The following is a 21,777-nucleotide window of genomic DNA, read 5'->3' as shown; positions in this document are numbered from 1 at the left end:
CAAGAAGTACAATGGAACACTTATAAATATTGGAAATTAACCAACATCCTTCTGAATGATCATGGGTCATTGAAGAAATTAAAAAAGAAATCCAAAACTTTCTTGAAATAAATGAAAATGAGAATACAACATATCAAAACCTGTGAGATACAGCTAAAGCAATATTTTTTTAAAATATGCATTTATTTATTTTAAAGACGAAATTGCAGAAAGAGAGAAGGAGAGGCAGAGGCAAGGAAAGAGAGAGGTCTTCCATCCACTGGTTCACTCCACAGTTGGCCACAACGGTCAGAGCTGAGCTGATCTGAAGCCAGGAACAAGGAGCTTCCTCTGGGCCTCACATGTGGCAGCAGGGGCCCAAGGACTTGAACCATCTTCCACAGCATTCCCAAGTCACAGCAGAGAGCTGGATTGGAAGTGGAGCAGCTGGGACTCCAAGAGGCACCCATATGGGATGCCAGCACTGCAGGCAGTGACTTTACCTGCTACGCCACAATGCCAGCCCCATAAAAGCAGTTTTAAAAGAGAGGTTTATAGAATTATATACTAAGAAAAATAAGAACAAATCAAACCCCAAATCAGCAGGAGGTGAGAAATAATAAGGATCAGAATAGAAATAAATGAAATTTAATCTGTCAAAACAATACGAAACATCAACAAAAAAGTTACTTTTTTGAGAAGATAAACAAATAAACCTCTAGACAGACTAATAAAGAAGAGACAGAACTCAAATATATAAAATTAGAGATAAAAAGGAGACATTGAAGCTGACACCACTGAAATACCAAAGATCATGAGAAGCTACTGTGAAGAACTGTATGTTAATAAATTGGAAAATCTCGGGGCCGGCGCCGTGGCTCCCTTGATTAATCCTCTGCCTGCATTGTCGGCATCCCATGTGGGCACCGGGTTCTAGTTCCGGTTGCTCCTCTTCCAGTCCAGCTCTCTGCTGTGGCCCGGGAAGGCAGTGGAGGATGGCCCAGGTGTTTGGGCCCCTGCATCTGCATGGGAGACCAGGAGGAAGCACCTGGCTCCTGGCTTCGGATCGGCGCAGCGCCAGCCATAGCAGCCATTTGGGGAGTGAACCAATGGAGGGAAGACCTTTCTCTCTGTCTCTCTCATTGTCTATGACTCTACCTGTCAAATAAATTAAAAAAAAATAAATTGGAAAATCTCAAAAAATGGATAAATTCTTTGGTTCATATAACCTACCAAGATTAAATCAAGATATAGGCAACCTAAAGAGACCCAGAATAAGCAATGAGATTGTAGCAGTGACCAAAAGTTTTCTATCAAGGAAGCATCTGGGACCTAATGGCTTTACTACTAAATTCTACAAAACATTCAAAAGGAAGTAACTCCAATACTCCTCAAACTATTTCAAAGTATTGAACAGGATGTCACTCTGCCAAATTCTTTTTATGAGGCCAGCACTACTTTGATACCAAAACCAAAGATAGGACATGAAAAGAAAACTACAGACCTATTTCCTTAATGAACATAGATGCAATGATTCTCAACAAAATACCAGCAAATTGAATCCAAAACCATATCAAAAACATCACACATCATAATCAAGTGGGATTGATCCCAGAAATGCAAGGACGGTTCAACATTGGCGAATCAGTCAACATCATAAATCACATCAATATAATGAAGAACAAAAACCATATGGTTATCTCAGTAGATACGGAGAAACCGTTTGATAAGAGTCAATACCCCTTCAGGATAAAAACTCTGCAGAAATTAGGTATAAAAGTAAGATTCCTCAAAGTTATAAAGGCTATATACTACAACCAACAGCCAATATCATAATGAATAGGGAAAAACTGAAAGCATTTTCCCTCAGATCTGGAACAAGACAAGGATGTACACTTTCACTACTCTTTATTTTTATCTTTTATTTAATGAATATAAATTTCCAAAGTACAGCTTATGGATTACAATGGCTTCCCCGCCCCCATAACTTCCCTCCCACCTGCAACCCTCCCCTCTCCCGCTCCCTCTCCCCTTCCATTCACATCAAGATTCATTTTCAATTCTCTTTATATACAGAAGATCAGTTTAGTATATATTAAGCAAAGATTTCAACAGTTTGCCCTCACATAGCAACACAAAGTGAAAAAATACTGTTGGAGTACAAGTTATAGCATTAAATAACAGTGTACAGCACAGTAAGGACAGAGATCCTACATGATATTTTTTTAAAAAAATTGATTAATTTTATATGTAATTTCCAATTTAACACCAAGTTTTTTTTTCATTTTCAATTATCTTTATATACAGAAGATCAATTCAGTATATACTAAGTAAAGATTTCATAAGTTTGCACCCACACATATACACAAAGTGTAAAAATACTGTTTCAGTACTAGCTATATCATTACTTCACATTGAACAACCCATTAAGGACAGATCCCACATGGGACGTAAGTACACAGTGACTCTTGATGTTGATTTAACAATTTAACACTCTTGTTTATGGCGTCGGAAATCTCCCTAGGCTCTAGTCATGAGTTGCCGAGGCTATATTCAATATAGTATTAAGAGTTTTAGTGATAGTCATTAGGGTGGAGAAAGAAATGAATTGCATAAAATTTGAAAAGAGGAAGTCAAATTATTTATGTTTGCAGATGACATGATGTTGTACAGAGAAAAATCTAAGCATTCCACCAAGAAACTGTTAGAATTGATAAACCAATATAATAAAGTTGCAGGTTACAAAATAAACATTCAAAAAACAGTAGCTTTTGTGTATGCTAATGATGAACTCACAGAAAAAGAAATAAAAAAATTCCATTCACAATAGCCCCAAAACTCACATATTTTGGAATAAATTTAACCAAAGTAGTGAAAGATCTCTACAATGAAAATTATCAAACATTGATGAAAGAAATAATCAAGTACAGAAAAAACATGAAAAGATACTCCTTACTTATGGATCAGAGAATCAATATCATTAAAATGCCTATACTACCTAAGGCAAACTACAGATTCAGTGCAATCCCTATCAAAATGTCAATGACACTCATTACAGAATTAGAAAAGGTAATCCTAAAATTCATGTGGGATCACGAAAGACCCAGAATAACAACAAAACAATAAAAAAATCAAGCTTAAAGCATTACAATACCTGATTTAAAAGTATATGACAAAGGTATAGTAAACCAAATAGCATGGTATTGCCATAAAAACCAATATACAGATCAATGGAACTGAATAGAGTCCAGAAATTAATCCATACATACAGCTAACGGACTTTTTACAAAAGTGCTTAGACCAACAGTTGAGTCAGGATAATCCCTTCAACAAATAGTGCTGGTAAAACTGGATGTAGATATGTAGGAGCATGAAGTTAGATCCCTACCTCTTGCCATATGCAAAGATCAACTCAAGATGGATGAAAGACTTGCAGTTAAGGCCTGAGACTGGACAAAAATGCAATGGAAGCAATCCATTGGTATAGAGGATCACTTCTTGGATAAGACCCCCAAAGCACAGGCAATAAAAGCAAAACTAAATGAATGGGACTATATCAGAAGGTTTTGTGCAGCAAAGGAAGTGATCAACAGTGTGAAGAGACACCCAATAGAATGGGAAAAATATTTGCAAATCACCTATCTAATAATTGATTAATATCCTAAATATATGAGCAATTTTAAAAAGAACCTCAATAACAAGAAAACAATCCAGTTGAGAAATGAGCAGATTCATCAGAAAGCTCTCAAAAGGGGAAATAAAAATGATCAACAAATATATGAAAATATGCTCAACATCACCAGCCATCAGGGAATTGCATATCAAAACTATAATGAGATATCACCTCACTCCTGTAAGAATGACTAGTATTCAAAACACAGAGAATAAAAAATGCTGGCAAGGATGTAGAGAAAGGGGAACCCTTATACACTGTTGGTGGGAAAGTAAATTAGTGCAGCCATTGTGGAAAACAGTGTGGAGACTTCTTTAAAAACAAAACAAAACAAAACAAAACTAGAAATGACTTGCCATATGCTTCAGCAGTGCCACCATTGGGTATATACTCCAAATACTTGAACATAATGAATCAAAGAAATACCTGCACCACCAGGTTTATAGCAGCACTGTTCACAATAACCAAAATTTGGAATCAACCAAGGTGTCCATCATCAGGCAAAGGAATAAAGAAAATGTGGTATATATACACAATGAAATATTATTCAGCTGTAAAAAAGAATGAAATGCTGCTGTTTGCAGCAAAATGGATGCAACTGAAGGATATCATGTTGAGTGATGTAAGCCAGACCCAGAAAGACAAATACCACATATTCTCCCTTATATATGGGAGTTAAAATTTAAAAGATAAACAGAAAAAAAGAAGAAAAAAGAAAGAAATGTCTGTGTACCAGTATTTCTGCAAATACAGTTTTGTAATTTTTTTTACCTTGTCAAACCAATGGTTAGTATGTTATACTACTATAGTTTTAATGATCTGTAATTATTTTAAAATTTACTGTATATGGGTGAAATGGCCATTTTTCTATTCAATTATTATTTATAGCTGTTGTCTGTATTCCCACTTAATTAGGATCTTTTGTTTAAACTTCTTATTTGATGTAGTGTTAAACCTTTTTAGTGTAATGTAAATTTAAAACATATTATCTCAAAATCTAAAAAAAAAGGAGAAGGAAAGATGGTGGGAGAGAGGGAGGCAGGGAAGGTGGAAGAAGGGAATATTATTACATTCTTAGATTTGTATCTACAAATCACATTGAATCTGTTAAAAACTAGTTAAAAATTAAACTAAAAAATTTTGTAAAAAAGAAAAAACCAATACATTAATGGTTATTCATTATCCTCAATTTTTAAAAATTTATTTATTTGACAGGTAGAGTTATAGACAGTGAGAGACAGAGGGAAAGGTCTTCCTTCCATTGGTTCACTCCCCAAATGGCTTCTATGGCCGGAACTACGCCGATCCGAAGCCAGGAGCCAGGTGTTTCCTCCTGGTCTCCCATGCAGGTGCAGGGGACCAAGCACTTGGGCCATCCTCCACTGCCTCCCCAGGCCACAGCAGAGAGCTGGACTGGAAGAGGAGCAATCGGGACTAGAACCCGGCGCCCATATGGGATGCCAGCGCTACAGGCGGAAGATTAACCAAGTGAGCCATGGCACTGGCCCCAATTATCCTCAATTTTTATCTTCAATTAGATATACTATGCTTAGGAAATTGAAATCAACATCTAAATAATTGCTTTTATTTTATCCTATATAACACAGTTCAAAATTTAAGCATATGCAATATTGAAAATCATGGAGCTATCACTTTATAAAGGGTTTCACACTTTAATATGATATTTTATACGATCTCTCTAAATTCAGTGCACTAAATTTTTCAGGAATAAAGTATAACATTACATTAAATCACCACCTCAAAATTTTAAAAAGTCAATAACAAAGATTGAATTCCTGGTTTTTAAATACACTTTATTTTATTATATGTCTCTTATCTACTGTATTTTGGGACTGTGACTTTTTGGCTAACAGAAAACACAGTATTAAATATGCTTTTGTTGCATTTAAATGAAAAAAAGAACAAATCTACAATTTACTAGGAATGCAAAGGAGCCTCAATATAACCATGTCCTAGATGTCTGTTTGTAAGGACTGTAATGTAGGTGAGATATGGTTGTATGTGATGCCACATACATTTGTAGAGATGGTGCTTTCTAGGCAGGCTTAAGTTGTACACTAATAAGTTTAAATTTCAGAGTAAAATAAAAAACTCACATTGAACATGTTATTTTGTGTTAAGAGACTTTTGGATAGGAATAAGATGAAAGATGTGTTTTTCCTGTGTGTTTCAATGAAGTGATATCTTCCCATTTCTCTTTATCTAACAAAAAAATATTTTTTCAGATCCCTGACATTGTTATGTTATACTGATGCCTAAGAATGTATCAGTCAAGTAATTTTCCCTTATTGAGAAATAGTGAAATAATTACTTGAAGACACTTTAAAGAAGAGTTTTTAGTCTTGGGCTATGGATGTCTAGTAGATTTATGGATTGGGACCCTTGAGATTGCATGTTGCACAGACTTTTTAAAAATTTATTTTGCGTGGAGAGGGTCTAGAGTTATCATGGCTCTTCCCAAGGGTCTGGGCCAAAAAATGTTATTGACTATTGTGTTGATATATTTTTCTAGGAACTCTTGCCCTAAAAGAAAATTAGCACTACAGCAGAGCATGATATATGAGTTAGAAAACTCATCTATATCTGGAATATAAAACATACAAAATCTATAAAATAGTATTTCTTGAGAGTTTTATACTGACTCTATCTTATAATGTCACTTGAATATATGCAACATAATATACTGTTTCAAGCAAAGGTGTATGTATTACCTTTGCAGTATTACTTCTCAGCTGGTGCCAATTAGATGGCCAACTATCCTGTTAATAGTTCTTTCCTCCTCTTCTAAATTATCCTAGGACCTTACCTTATCTTCTCTGGACATTCCATGCCCTTTTAAATGATACTGTCTCTGTTAATAGGACAAATCTAGGATGTTTAGGAATTAATTACAGGCTAACTCAACTTGTGAATAAACATTGAATTACGTAGTAAGTCTTTATTAATTCATTTTCTTTTTTTTTCTTTTTCTTTTTTTGAGAGGCAGAGTGGACAGTGAGAGAGAGAGAGAGAGAGAGAGAGAGAGAGAGAGAGAAAGGTCTTCCTTTTGCTGTTGGTTCACCCTCCAATGGCCGCTGCATCTGGCGTGCTGCGGCTGGCGCACCGCGCTGATCTGAAGCCAGGAGCCAGGTGCTTCTCCTGGTCTCCCATGCAGGTGCAGGGCTCAAGGACTTGGGCCATCCTCCACTGCCCTCCCGGGCCATAGCAGAGAGCTAGCCTGGAAGAGGGGCAACCGGGACAGAATCCAGTGCCCCGATGGGGACTAGAACCCGGTGTGCCAGCGCTGCAGGTGGAGGATTAGCCTATTGAGCTGCGGCACCGGCAGTCTTTATTAATTCATTGATGGCGACGAGAACCCAATTTTTGCCTATTCATGGATTCAAAGCAAAATAACAACTACTCAAACAAATAACACATGGGGACTTGAAGCAAAAGGATCCCATCAACTACAGTTCATCGTGGGTGTCTTTTTATCCACACAGCATGTTATTTGTAGCACCAGATGGTCAGAGTATTTACATCATCCTCATCATGATAGAGAAATACAAGGCAAATCTTGTCTCTCATCTGGGTGAAGTTTTGTCAACTATATATTGTACTTCTTCCTAACTTCACACATGGATGGCAGGCTTCCCTCTCTGTAGCTGCCAGAATGAATATTGTAAGTCTTCCTGCCAACTGTGCTCCTTGCACATGGCATAGCAATGGCAACTGCTCTTCAATACATGTGGTCAAATTCTGCCCTGGAGCATATGCCCACGGCAGATAGTGAAATCCAGAATCAAAGGGTTCTGATCTGGTTGCTTTTATTGGATGTGCAAAAATGAGTACTGTTGAGTTCCTCTCCACACACTTAGCTGTGTTTGTCTTCAGGTTGGCAGCATCTCTCACTGGGTCTGTGAAATACACTTCCAATCTGCTTGGATGCCTTGTGGCAGCCATCATGGAGACAAGAGTAGGTGTGAAACATCTGCTTCCACTTCAAGTGAGGAAATAAGAGATGCAGAAAGAACCTTCTGCATTTTTATCATTGGCATTAAATAAATGATGGAAAAGGAAGGATTCAAAGAAAGAACCCAATATGGTGCTCAATTGACTTTTTTGGGGGGGAATGGATATGAAAAGAAAAAGACTTGAGAATGATTTCATTGTTTTGAATGTTTGCTGTAAGGGATACATTGATTAAATTTTAATTCCTTTTTATTTTTTTGGCAGGCAGATTTATTTCATGTATTCTAGAAGGCATAAGGACCCATCAATAGGATTTATGGGACAAACACACAAATCCTGTAAACATTCTAATAGTCTAAGCAAAATAAATTCACTCCTTTGAGAATGAATGAATGTCTCGTTGGAATCTGGAATCTGGAACCCACACTATGGGTGCAGGATGGGGTCTTTGCATGGGGTCAAAGCTTGAATGTCTCTAGCCAGCCTCTCTGTGCTATAAAATCCCAAAGGAATCTTTTTAGTGAAGATTACTTACTGCAGGATGCATCATCACAAGAAATGAACAAATCAACAAGATAAATGTAGATCCATCAAAGTTAGTTTTGGTACTGTGTCAGGTTCGAGAGATCCTACCCTCTCTCAATGTTATGCTTGGCTTCAGGAGCTTTTAAAATTGAGATGAATTCATCTAGAAAACACAGTTTATGTGCCAGTATTAAGGAATATGATGAGTTACCAGTCCTGGGTACCAAATAGACAGCTCTAATCCTTACATCACTAATTCTCTGGGTGACTCTGGATAAGTTGCTTTCTATAACAGTTTCCTCATCCATAAAATGAGAAATACTTTTGTCATGGGGATTTCTGTGAGGATTAGATAAAGACTCCATTTGAGAAAAATGCAATATAAACACGAAGTGTTCCACCTGCCAGACTAGGGTAAATTGCTTTTTCTTTTCTTTTTTTAAAGATCTATTAACTCTTTCGTGTGTACAAAGTATTGATAAACATGGGGCATGCAAGAGTTTCCATTTGCTTAAGAGTGTCCCATTACCAGAAAAACATAATGCAATTTCCCACAAATAAACTACATTCTTTAGCAGAAAGAAGCCTAAAAGCCCAGAGTTAATGGAATTAAGCAAATATGTTTAAATTACGAAAACCATGAAAAAAGGCATTTTTAAAGAAAAGAAAACTACTCTCTCACACTGTTTAGAGTCTTGAGTCTTTATTTTGTAAGACAGGTAATTAGAGTAATTTTATCAGTGTCTAGTCTTCTATATGATATTTAAAATGGACTATGACTTCTCCTTTTTTAGCTGATATAATGCTTTCTACCTCTTCATCATCAACGAGGCAGCTCTCTCTGCTTTGTTATATGCAGGAATGATTACTGATTGTGTGTATAGCTGGGCACCTGACTTGTTCACAGCTGGCTGGTGACCATGATGGCAGTTTGGAGGGCTGTGCCCATTGGGAACAATGGCTGTTATCTAAGTGAGTCAGACTCCTCTCCCTGGAATCTAGACTGGGAAATGAGGCATGAGAATGGGAGCAGACCAGAGTAGATAAAGAGAGAGAAAACACAGTGGTCATGAAAAATGAAGTCATTCACTGTGAGCGAGAGGCAGAGAAAGCAATTAGCTCCTAGGACTGCTTCTGTCTGGTGAATGTCTTTTCAGGTCCAGTTAGTAAGAAATTTTGTTACAAGTAGCCACTGCCACCGAAGGTAATGGGTTATATCTCTGTCCCTTGCCAAATCAGCACGGTTAAGAATTTTCCTTGTCATTTCAAACTAGAAAGTATATTCTTATTTATCCTTTTTCTAGACTAAACTTCCAGAAATTTCACATGTCACATTTATTCATTTCTCGATTCTCTGCTCTGTCACCATAGCAGGTGTCATTTTGAATGAATACTTCATATTAAGTTCTGTAAATCTAATTATTTATATATAAGACTGTTTCTGTGTGGATGAAGTAGAGCAATTCTTGAGTAGTTTTAATGAATAACATCAAGCCTAAAAATATATTCCCGCCTTATCTTTTGCTGATGAATAAAACTGACAGTGATAGGGGGTGGACTATAACACTACAATTAGCCATATGTGCACATCTCAATCATACAAACCTTACTTTATACATGAGCCTACTGAGACTCCAGAGATGTTACAAATCTTGACTAAAGAGCAAAAGTTAGAAGAGTTATGACTTGAATTCAGGAGTGTCCAATTCTCAAAGGCTGTTTCTAATTTGATATACTCAGGATACATTTGTCATTGTAGTAAATTTTAATTTCATTTTTAAATGGTTACCTTTTGTATTTAAAATTCGAATTTAAGAAAGCTTTAACAGTTTTTAATTTTTAAATGGCACATTAAAAGTTGTACATACTTACAGGATATATGTGATATTTCATTGCATGTGTACCCCATGTAATATAAAATTGGGATATTTTAAAGCCATATGTATTAGTTTTCTATTGCTGCTATAACCGGTTACCACAAGCATAGAGATTTAGAGCAACACAAGTTGATTCTCTTACAGTTCCATCAGTTAGAAGTCTAAAATGTGTCTGGAGGGTGGAGTTCCTTCTGGACACTTCAGGAAAGAATCTACTTCATTATCTTTGCAGCTTCTAGAAGCTACCTACATTCCTTGGTTCATGGCTCCTCCCTTAACTTAGAGGTCATCAATCCAAGCTCTGCATTGCTCTTTTTATCAACTTCCTTCTTTGATTCTATTTTCTTCCTGTTATAAAAGCTCCTTGGTTACATTGGCATTTATCTGGACAATTTAGGATTATCTTTCTATTTTAAGATCTTTAACTTAATAATGTCAGAAAAAAAATTTCCACATAAAGCAACAGTTTCATAGGTTTTGAGGAGGAAGATGTGATCTTTGAGGGGTCATTATTTGATATACTGCATCACACATCCTATGTACACTCAATTTGGAAATGTTTCAGCATAAATAAGACCGCTTCAAAGCATCACAATCCATTAGATAAGTCATTTGCATGTTCTCTACTGGTAATAAAATGTGTTTGAAAAGCATTTAATATAATATAAGTAAAGTAGAAGCTCAAGAAAGATGACTATAATAAAAAGAGGACATTAGTAATTTATCTTTATTTAAAACCAAAATGTGTTGCATTCTCATTTCCATGGCAGATATAAATTAAACCACGCTCTGTGGAAGATAAGAGTTCTATAATCAGAAATCAACATCTGCAGATTTTTTGACATTGCACCTGTGTGTTTTGAAGTGAAGAACACAAAAATACCAAGCACATATCAGAGGCTATCTTTAAACACTAATAATTTTGCTATCTCAAGGCAAAAATATCTTAAATATAACTTTTACTCCTATTAACATGTTTGAAGACATGCTAAGTCTGCAGATTTAAATGAAACTATTTTATTTCCTAATGAAATAGCTCTTCTGTTAAATGAAGCTCCCACAAAAGACTTTTTATTACCAACTATGAGACATTTAAGTTTAGTAATACACTTTAAAAACAGTGCAACAAGGCTAAGAATAAATTTGTCATACCAAAGATGTAATCCTTTGTTTTACCCCATTAAGGTTGTATTCTGTGCAAAGATCTATAATTTGGGTCTGTAATTATTACAAAGTAACTCATACTAAAAAAAAATTGTGGATATTTATGTTTCTCTCTCTCTCTCTCTCTCTCTCTCTCTCTCTCTCTCTCTCTCGGCTTCCTTTGGCTCGTGGTTTTTATGGCAGAGTGTTTCTCTATTCTGCAATAACTCCATTTTTTAATCACATTTCAGTAAAAGCAGTGATGTCTTTTGTATGATTTACTTTTAAAAATTTGAAGATTAATTAACAGTCTTCAGTTGAGGACAAGAAAAAGGCAAGATCACATGTTTTACTGTTCCTTTGGTATATGACACTGAACATTTGCAGTAGTTTCATGTATGTATACTTTGATCCAAAATGGACCCTTGTAGTTATTAAATGCTTTCCCATTTCATTGACACATAATACTAAATATTTTAATCAGAGAATCTAACAGTTGAATAGCCATGCTTTAGTCATCAGTTAGGAAATGATATTGTATTGCAGGCATGTTGAAAAGATTATGGCAGAACACTGACTGTTGTTTTTTCTTCTCAGGTAAGTGAATACTGACTATTTATTTGGCAGATACTATTATCTTCTTGGTGGAGATAAAATGCAGATGAAAGTCAGTGGTAAAAGACCTGGTCTGTGTAAGAATAATTAAGCATTTGCTACAGTTTTATTTGAGTAATAAAAACCCAGGGTTGTTCTTTAAAATCAGGGAGCAAAGATGAGAACACTAAAGTCAACTTATTCCCTTTTTAAAAAATTCTATTGCTGGAAGTTGGTCGAGAGGAGGCTGTAAAAATGAAAACAAAAATTAATTGAGGAGAAAAAAATCAATATGTATAAGGTTATCCTTCCAACTGGGAACCTGCTATTTCCTTTCAATTATTCAAGTTTATTGTACATCTCTCTTGAAGGTCAGTTATTGTCTTTCCTGTTTTTTTTTTTTTTCTTTTTTAAGTAGGAGCAGCCAAATACAGTGAGAATGGGGCTACTGGTTTAGAGTGCTGCCTTTGACTGTGGGGCTCTTCCTTGATAGGAATTTCTTTACAGTGTTTCTTGTGGTTCATTCATTTATTTATAGTCTTGCTTGTACTTTTCTTGTGTTTCTTGTTTTTTCCTTCTTTGAGATGGGAAATTTGGCTAGTAAAAACTGCATTGTGCCTCAGTTCAAATATTTGTTTTAGTGTAAATAGAAAATCATTAAACATCATTCTAACACAGACTTTGTCTAATAGAGGCAAAACATTTGTTCTAGCTTTATGGCAATCATTTTATGTTTTCATTATTTTCAGTAGCATAGTCTGTTCTGGTGAGTCTCCTGCCATTTTTTGTATTTTCTTGATGAGGGAATAACACACTGAGAAGTGACAGGAGAGAAAGCCTAGAAGAAGGGCTGGGGTTAGCTTGCAGTAGTCCTACAAGGTTAAGTGAAGGAATTTGTATGTTATCTTCCTGTATGGAGGAATTTAAGATTTTTGAGCAGAGGTGTGAGATCAAAGTGGTAGAAAATGAAAAGTAATCTGCTTTAGTGTTTGTGCAGGATGGACAAGGCAGAGGTTAGGGGATATAAGGGTTCTACCAAAGGTGACCACTTAGAGAGCTTGGGAATAATGTGGGCACGGGTTTCTATAAGGACCTGAACCACAATGGTGCTGCTCAGCTTTGAAAAGCTTTGAGAGCAAGTGGCTTTGAGGGTCATTATGGAAGGAGATTGGGGATGAATTTCCTTTTCAGGACCTCCTAGATAGAGGTACAAAACGTGAATGAGGTTTTCTGCTTGGGAGATTAAAGGCAGTTAGTGAGGAGAGGGGGTTGATAAGAAGGGAAAGAATGGATTCAGCTTTAGTTATGTTTTCTGTGGCATGCAGCAGAACACAGAGGTGGATATGTCCAGGGATTATGTCAGGCAGATGAGCAGACAAGAGAGACTAGGGATGAAGGGTCCATAAGATCTTCCTCCAGGTATGTGAAACAAGGACCCTGCTCTCTGACCACGCTTACACAAGATTTCTCATTTGGCAGTTTAACTTGTGGTTAAAGTATAGTGAAAAAATAAGAGTACACCCAAGCCAGAAAATTCTAGTTTATAGCCACATGAGTAGAGAACCCAAAGATGTGCAACTCCCGGGTGTCAATCACAAATGCTGATTGTGAGCATCGTGGCCACAACCCTAGGGATGAAAGCTCCCAAACTAGGAAGAAGTGGTGCTTTGTGCTCTTATGGTTGGCCCATTTCTCCCTTGAAATATACTTTCATAAACTTTACTATCCGTCAAGGGGGCCATATTTCCTTTATCTGGTCTGTTCTTCCTTTGGAATGTACTTTAATAAACTTTTCTTTATTATTCCTATTTTCATCTCTCTGAACTGTAATTCATTACTCCGTTGGCAAAAATGAATTAAGGCAAGCTGGTTGCTTCTGGTGACAGTTAGTTGGAAAATATTGGATAAAATCTTAAGAAAGAAATTGACCTGATATGAATTCAGAATCCTCTATGTAACAATGAGAGTGGTAACCTTAATTGCAGCTGAGATTTCTAATGGAGAGGGTCTCCAGGTAGAGGAGTAGAGTTGCAAGCACTGATCTTTAATTGTGTACAATCCACATCTACTTTATTGTCTTTATACCCTTTTCATAGCATGGAATTTTGCTGTTCATTATGTATGCACTTGCTTATCTATGATCCTTCTCATTTTCTCAAGAATATAAGCTCTGTATTAGTACAATCTTGGCCAATATTGTACACACCATATGTCCGAGCCATAGGACAGGATGTAGCACATGTAAAATGATTAACAAAGCAGCATCACTTAAATGGATGCATGATTGATTGATTGAAGAAATACTCTCTTTGTAAATATCCAGATCTATCAATAGTCTTATTGTAGCCCTAGATGACTAGCCTAGTCAAGGACAAATGTTTCACCAGCCAACATATTCAGAGAAAAACACATTTTACTTTCTAGTTTGTTCTACAGATCTGTATTCTGACCTTGATTTTTGCTGTGTGACTCTTCAAATGTCTTGGTTTTGAGAGATTTCTTTTCACTTTCCTTTTCTCCCTTTGAGAAAAAAAATGAGATCACCTGTCATTAATTTACATAAACATGAAGTTGAGTGTAAAATGTAACACTGTTTTCACTCCATCACTAATCCACTCATTGAAATTGAATATTTGTTTATGATATACTAAAAAAAATTCTCACACTACTTTTTTTAGAAAGCTTTTATTTAACAAATATAAATTTCATAGGGATAACTTTTGTTTTATAGTTGTTCTTCTTGCCATACCCACCCTCTTACCTCCACTCTCGTCCCACCTCCTATTCCCTCTCCCATCCCATTCTTCATTAAGATTAATTTTTAACTACCTTGATATCAAAAAGATCAACTCTATAGTAAGTAAAGATTTCAACAATTTGCACCCACACAGACACACAAAGTATAAAGGACTGTTTGAATACTAGTTTTACCGTTAATTTTCATAGCACAACTCATTAAGTACAGAGGTCCTACATAGGGAGCAAGTGCATAGTGACTCCTGTTGTTGATTGAACAATTGACTCTTATTTATGATGCCAGTGATCACTCGAGGCTCTTGTTATGAGCTGCCAAGGCAATGGAAGCCTCTTGAATCCACAAACTCTGACCTTATTTAGGCAAGGTCATAATCAAAGTGGAAGTTCTCTCCTCCCTTCAGAGAAAGGTACCTCCTTCTTTGATGGCCTCAGTGTTCCACTAGGATCTCATTCACAGAGATCTTTCATGTAGGCCATTTTTTTGCCACAGTGTCTTGGCTTTCTATGCCTGAAATGATCACATGGGCTTTTTAGCCAGATCTGAATGCCTTAAGGGCTGATTCTGAGGCCAGAGTGATATTTAGGGCATTTGTCATTCCATGAGTCTACTGTCACACTTTGGTTTTGAATTGTGAACTTCCACCTCTAAGCTTGTTGGCCAAAGGGATCTTCTGTTACTTCAAGTGTCTGCCTGGGTAGTATTCCTTCCAGTTCTTGTCTTCTTTTCCCACAACCCTAGCATTGGTCCCAATCAAGGTCTTTAACAGTAGAATTTTAATTTTTTTTAAATTTTTTTTAATTTGAAAGGCAGAGCCTCAGAGAGTCAGAGGCAGAGAGAGAGAGAGAGAGAGAGAGAGAGGTCTTCCATCCTCTGGTTCACTCCCCAATTGGCTGCAACGGCCAGAGCTGAGCCAATTTGAAGCCAGGAGCCAGCATCTTCTTCCATGTCTTCCATATGGGTACAGCACCCAAGGACTTGGGCCATATTCCACTGCTTTCCCAGGCCAAAGCAGAGAGCTGGATTGAAAGTGGAGCAGCGGGGACTTGAACTGGTGTACACATGGGATGCCGGCACTACAGGTGGCAGCTTTACCCACTATGGCACTTAATGGTAGAATTTAAATTGTGGCAATAAGACAAGTCAGTTGCTTACTCTTAGCTCTCTTTTCTTCTTTCCATGATTTTGTTCGCTTCTTTTTCAACATTTGTTTGAGAATATAAGCTTTACTTTGAAATGTAGCTATGTCACACTGGACATGGCCAATGTGCCTGAAGATATTTCTATAGAATTAAGAACAGAGGGTATAGAAAATTTGCCTCCCAAGCTATGTACATCCTAGTAGGAGGAATAAAGCATGAAAAAATGTTAAGCATAAGAAAATGTTGTAGGAACTAAGACAATTTCCTGTAGAAGATGAAGATAGGGAATAAAAATGGAATGATCAATTCTGTTGGAATAGAGGGGAATTGAAGGAGACTATTAAGAAGGAACAGAGGGAGGTGTTCCAAGATGGCAGATTAGGGAGCGAGTGCACTGATAGTCCGGGAAAAGATAGTTTAATAAAAGTGGAGATACTGTAGTCTCAGGGAAGAGTTAGGGAAAAAACTGCAGAGGAAACTCTTCTGGAACTAGTACGACACGGTGGACCTACGTGGAGGGCATGGGTGCCCATGGCATGGGACCCCAGCCACTGAGTCTATGCAGCAGTGCTGGAAAGGGAGGTGAGGCGAAACAGAAGTAGCCTGAGACACTGGCGGAAAAGCGATGAGAAGAGCCTAGAGGGAACGAGGCTTGAAGCCCCATAGGGGAAGTTCACCAGCTTAACTAGAGGAGAGAAAAAATAAATAAATAAAAGGGACTGGTATGGACATGATTCTCTCTCTCCACTCACCTTACAAAGGTGGGGAAATCCAATACAGCAGGTGCCATTTTGGACATACGTAACAGCTGCACCAGCTCAGGGCTTTGCCCACCGTCAGCCAAGCAGAAAAACCTGACTCTGGTGGGGAGAAATAACAGGAGGTTAAGACCTAGTGAATGTGTGGAGCTTATGAACTGGGACTGTGAAAAAGAACAAAACAAAACTGAGGGTATGTGGGAGCACTCACAGTGTGCCTGAGACGTGAGTACTCTCCATGGGAGACACCACAAACTCGGTAACCTCGGCAACCTGGTGGGAGATATTGCAGGGTAATCTGAGCTTACAATGAGGACTGCATAGATCCTTTGTGTGGTCCTTGAGACAGAGCAGATGAATATTTTACCCACCAGGGCTAACACAAAAGCACTGATTGCCATCACGGAGAAGAGATCAGCTAAGCAGAATTACTTCACTTCTGAATAAAAAAAAAAAAAAAAAAGAGGGAGAGAAGATTTACCATGCCAAACCTGGGTTTGTCACCTTTGAACAGAGCTCTCTGGCCACACCCACCACAAGCTTCTAGAGATTCACCAAAAGCAGACGGTCCACTAATTCTAGAGTCATGGCCTGTGCCGCAGCTCAATAGGCTAATCTTCCACCTGCGGCACCAGCACACCGGGTTCTAGTTCCCGTTGGGGTGCTGGATTCTGTCCTGGTTGCTCCTCTTCCAGTCCAGCTCTCTGCTGTGGCCCGGGAGTTCAGTGGAAGATGGCCCAAGTCCTTGGGCCCTGCACCTGCTTGGGAGACCAGGAGGAAGCACCTGGCTCTTGGCTTTTGATCAGCACAGTGCGAGAGCCACAGCGTACCGGAAGCAGCAGCCATTATGGAGTGAACCAACGGAAAAGGAAGACCTTTCTCTCTGTCTCTCTCTCTCACTGTCCACTCTGTTTGTCCAAAAAAAATAATAAAAATAAAAAATTCTAGAGTCATCGTATAATGAGAAAAGCTACCACAGCGAGGAAAAAAAAAAAGAAGAAATCAAAGAATATCTCCACAAAGCCAAACAACAAATGCAAAAACCAAAGAAACAAGAAAAAGGAAGACATTATGACACCCCCCCAAATGAACATGACTCTCCAATACAAGACTATGAAGATGATGAGAAGGCAGAAATGCAAGATACGGATTTCAAAAAATTTATGATAAGAACATTTAGAAGTTATCAAAAACAAATTCATGAACTACAGAAATCCATACCAGACAGGATAGAAAATCTCTCTTGTGAAAATGAAATCTTAAGGAGGAATCAAAATGAAATGAGGAATTTAGTAGAACATGAAATTGAGATATTGAACAGAAATCAAAATGAAATGACAAATTCAATGGAACAAATTACAAATGCATTTGAGAGCCTTAAAAACAAAATCAGTGAGATAGAAGAGAGAATATCAGACTTAGAAGACAGGGCACAGGAAAATATACAGTCAAGCCAAAGAAAAGAAGAGGAAATTAGAAATCTAAAAAGTATTGTGGGGAATCTACAGGATATTATTAATAAGCTCAACGTTCGGCTTCTAAGAGTTCCTGAAGGCATGGAGAAAGAGAAAGGATTAAAAGACCTTTTTAGTGAGACACTAGCAGAAAATTTCCCGGGTTTGGAAAAGGACAGAGACATCCAAGTACAGGAACCCCAATTAACATGACCAAAAGAGATCCTCACCACAACACATTATAATCTACTCACCACAGTGAAACATAAAGAAAAGATTCTAAAGTGTGCAAGAGAGAAACATCAGATTATTCTCAGAGGATCTCCAATTAGACTCACAGCAGACTTCTCATCAGAAACCCTACAGGCTAGGAGGGAATGGTGAGATATAGCCCAGGTACTAAGAGAGAAAAACTGCCAGCCCAGAACATTATATCCTGCAAAGATAGCAATCAGGGAAATGCAAATCAAAACCACAATGAGGTTTTATCTCACCCAGGTTAGAATGGCTCACATTCAGAAATCTAACAACAGATGCTGGCGAGGATGTGCGGAAAAAGAGACACTAACCCACTGTTGGTGGGAATGCAAACTGGTTAAGCCACTATGGAAGACAGTCTGGAGATTCCTCAGAAACCTGAATATAACCCAACCATACAACCCAGCCATCCCACTCCTTGGAATTTACCCAAAGGAAATTAAATTGGCAAATAAAAGAGATGTCTGCACCTCAGTGTTTATTGCAACTCACTTCACAATAGCTAAGACCTGGAACCAACCTAAATGCCCATCAACAGTAGACTGGATAAAGAAATTATGGGACATGTACTCCATAGAATACTATACAGCAGACAAAAACAATGAAACCCGGTCATTTGCAACAAGATGGAGGAATCTGGAAAACATCATGCTGAGTGAATTAAGCCAGTCCCAAAGAGACAAATATCATTTGTTTTCCCTAATCGGTGACAAGTAACTGAGCAACAAACGGGAAACCTGTTGAAGTGAAATGAACACTATGAGAAACAGTGACTTGATCAGCTCTTGTCCTGGCTGTTGATGTACAATGTAATACTTTATCCTTTTTAGTATTGTTTTTTGTCCTACTTAATACTATTGTTTGAACTCTGTAATTAACACACAATTATTCTTAGGTGTTTAAATTAAACTGAAAAGTGATCCCTGTTAAATATAAGAGTGGGAAAAAGAGTGGGAGGAGATGTACAGTTTGGGACATGCTCAGTCGGACTTGCCCCAAATGGTGGAGTTAGAAACGTGCCAGGGGATTCCAATACAATCCCATCAATGTGGCATGTACCAAGGCCATCTCACTAGTCCAAGTGATCATCTTCAGTTTACAATTGATCACTCTGATAGGTCTAAGAGTCAAAGGGATCACACAAACAAGACAAGTGTCTGCTAATACTAACTGATAGAATCAAAAAGGGAGAGAAAGATCCAACATGGGAAGCAGGAGACACAGCAGACCCATAGAATAGCAGATGTCCTAAATAGCACTCTGGCCTCAGAATCAGCCTTTAAGGCATTCAGATCTGGCTGAAGAGCCCATGAGAGTATTTTAGGCATGGAAAGCCAAGACACTCTGGAAAAAAAAAAAAGAAGACCTAAATGAAAGATCTTTGTGAGTGGGATCCCAGTGGAAAGAACGGGGCCATCAAAGAAGGAGGTACCTTTCTCTGAAGGGAGGAGAGAACTTCCACTTTGACTATGACCCTGTCGAAATAAGATCGAAGTCGGCGAACACTAAAGGCTTCCACAGCCTTGGCAACTCATGACTAGAGCCTAGGGAGATTACTGACACCATAAACAAGAGTGTTAAATTGTTAAATCAACAACAGGAGTCACTGTGTACTTACGTGTCATGTGGGATCTGTCCTTAATGTGTTGTCCAATGTGAAGTAATGCTATAACTAGTACTGAAACAGTATTTTTACACTTTGTGTTTCTGTGTGGGTGTAAACTGATGAAATTCTAGGTATATACTGAATCGATCTTCCATATATAAAGATAATTGAAAATGAAAAAAAAAACTTGGTGTTAAATTGGAAATTACATAGAAAATTAATCAATTTTTAAAAAGTATCATGTAGGATCTCTGTCCTTAATGTGCTGTACATTGTGATTTAATGCTATAACTTGTACTCCAACAGTATTTTTCACTTTGTGTTACTATGTGGGGACAAACTGTCGAAATCTTTACTTAATATATACTAAACTGATCTTCTGTATATAAAGAGAATTAAAAATGTATCTTGATGTGAATGGAAGGGGAGAGGGAGTGGGAAAGGGGAGGGTTGCGGGTGGGAGGGAAGTTTGGGCGGGGGGAAAGCCATTGTAATCCTTAAGGTGTACTTTGGAAATTTATATTCATTAAAAAAATGTTTAAAAAAAAAGAAAAGAAATCTGGTCATTTGCAACAAAATGGAGGAATCTGAAAAACATCATGCTGAGTGAATTAAGCCAGTCCCAAAGGGACAAATATCATATGTTCTCCCTCATCGGTGGCAACTAACCAAGCACCAAAAAGGAAACCTGTTGAAGTGAAATGGACACTATGAGAAAGAGTAATTTGATTAGCCCTTGTCCTGTCTGTCAAGGAACAACTTAATACTTTATCCCTTTTAGTATTGTTTTTTTGTTCTACTTAATACTATTGTTTGAACTCTGTAATTAACACACAATTATTCTTAGGTGTTTAAATTTAACTGAAAAGTGATCCCTGTTAAATATAAGGGTGAGAATAAGAGAGGGAGATGTACAGTTTGGCACATGCTCAATCGGACTTGACCCAAACGGTAGAGTTAGAAACGTGCCATGGGATTCCAATTCAATTCCATCAAAGTGACAAGTACCAATGCTATATCACTAGTCAAAGTGATCAGTTTCAGTTCACAACTGATCATAATGATAGGATTAAGAGTCAAAAGGATCAAATAAACAAGACTAGTGTCTGCTAATGCTAACTGATAGAATCGAAAGGAGAGAACGATCCAACATGGGAAGTGGGATACACTGCAGACTCATAGAATGGCAGATGTCCTAAACAGCACTCTGGCCTCAGAATCAGCCCTTAAGGCATTAGGTTCCAGCTAAAAAGCCCATGAGAGTATTTCAGGCATCGAAATCCAAGACACTGTGGCCAAAGGGGGGGGAAAAAAAAACCTAAATGAAAGATATCTGTGAGATCACAGTGGAAAGAACAGGCCATCAAAGAAGGAGGTACCTTTCTTTGAAGGGAAGAGAGAACTTCCACTTTGACTATGACCTTGTCTAAACAACATCAGAGTTGGCAAACTCAAAAGGCTTCTATTGCCTTGGCAACTCATGACAAGAGTCTTGGGCGATTACTGACACCATAAACGAGAGTGTCAATTGTTAAATCAACAGGAGTCACTGTGCACTTACTCCCCATGTAGGATCTCTGTCCTTAATGTGTTGTACTATGTGATTTAATGGTATAACTAGTACTCAAACAGTGTTTTACACTTTGTGTTTCTGTGTGGGTGCAAACTGTTGAAATCTTTACTCACTATATACTAAATTGATCTTCTGTATATAAAGATAATTGAAAATGAATCTTTATGTGAATAGGATGGGAGAGGGAGCAGGAGATGGGAGTGTTGCGGGTGGGAGGGAGGTTATGGGGGGGGGAAAGCCACTGTAATCCAAAAGCTGTACTTTGGAAATTTATATGTATTAAATGAAAGTTAAAAAAATAAACTAAAATAAATATAGTTTAAAATAAAAAGGAACAGCATCTTGGTTTTACAAAAATGAGATTGATTACTTCCAGAAGGATAAAAACATGGAAAATATTCCTGGCAGACAATTAAGGTTTATCAAAAGCCTAGGGTGTGTTTGTAAAGGAGTAAAGGGAACTACCAT

At 37.6% G+C, this 21,777-nt stretch overlaps 1 protein-coding gene across 1 annotated transcript in view; it reads right to left on the bottom strand.

Annotated features, from left to right (window-relative positions):
• Positions 1–21,777, bottom strand: part of CNGB3 (cyclic nucleotide gated channel subunit beta 3) — a 168,321-nt gene that overhangs the window by 141,947 nt on the left and 4,597 nt on the right. The window contains exon 2 of the mRNA XM_062189513.1: positions 14,214–14,283. Coding sequence (XP_062045497.1) covers positions 14,214–14,283 — 70 coding nt within the window. The remainder of the gene's footprint in view (positions 1–14,213; positions 14,284–21,777) is intronic.

This window comes from Lepus europaeus, chromosome 4, assembly GCF_033115175.1.
Source record: "Lepus europaeus isolate LE1 chromosome 4, mLepTim1.pri, whole genome shotgun sequence".
Taxonomy (NCBI): domain Eukaryota; kingdom Metazoa; phylum Chordata; class Mammalia; order Lagomorpha; family Leporidae; genus Lepus; species Lepus europaeus.
The sequence above is the reverse complement of the archived record's forward strand: the minus strand, read 5'-3'. Positions and strand labels throughout refer to the sequence as shown.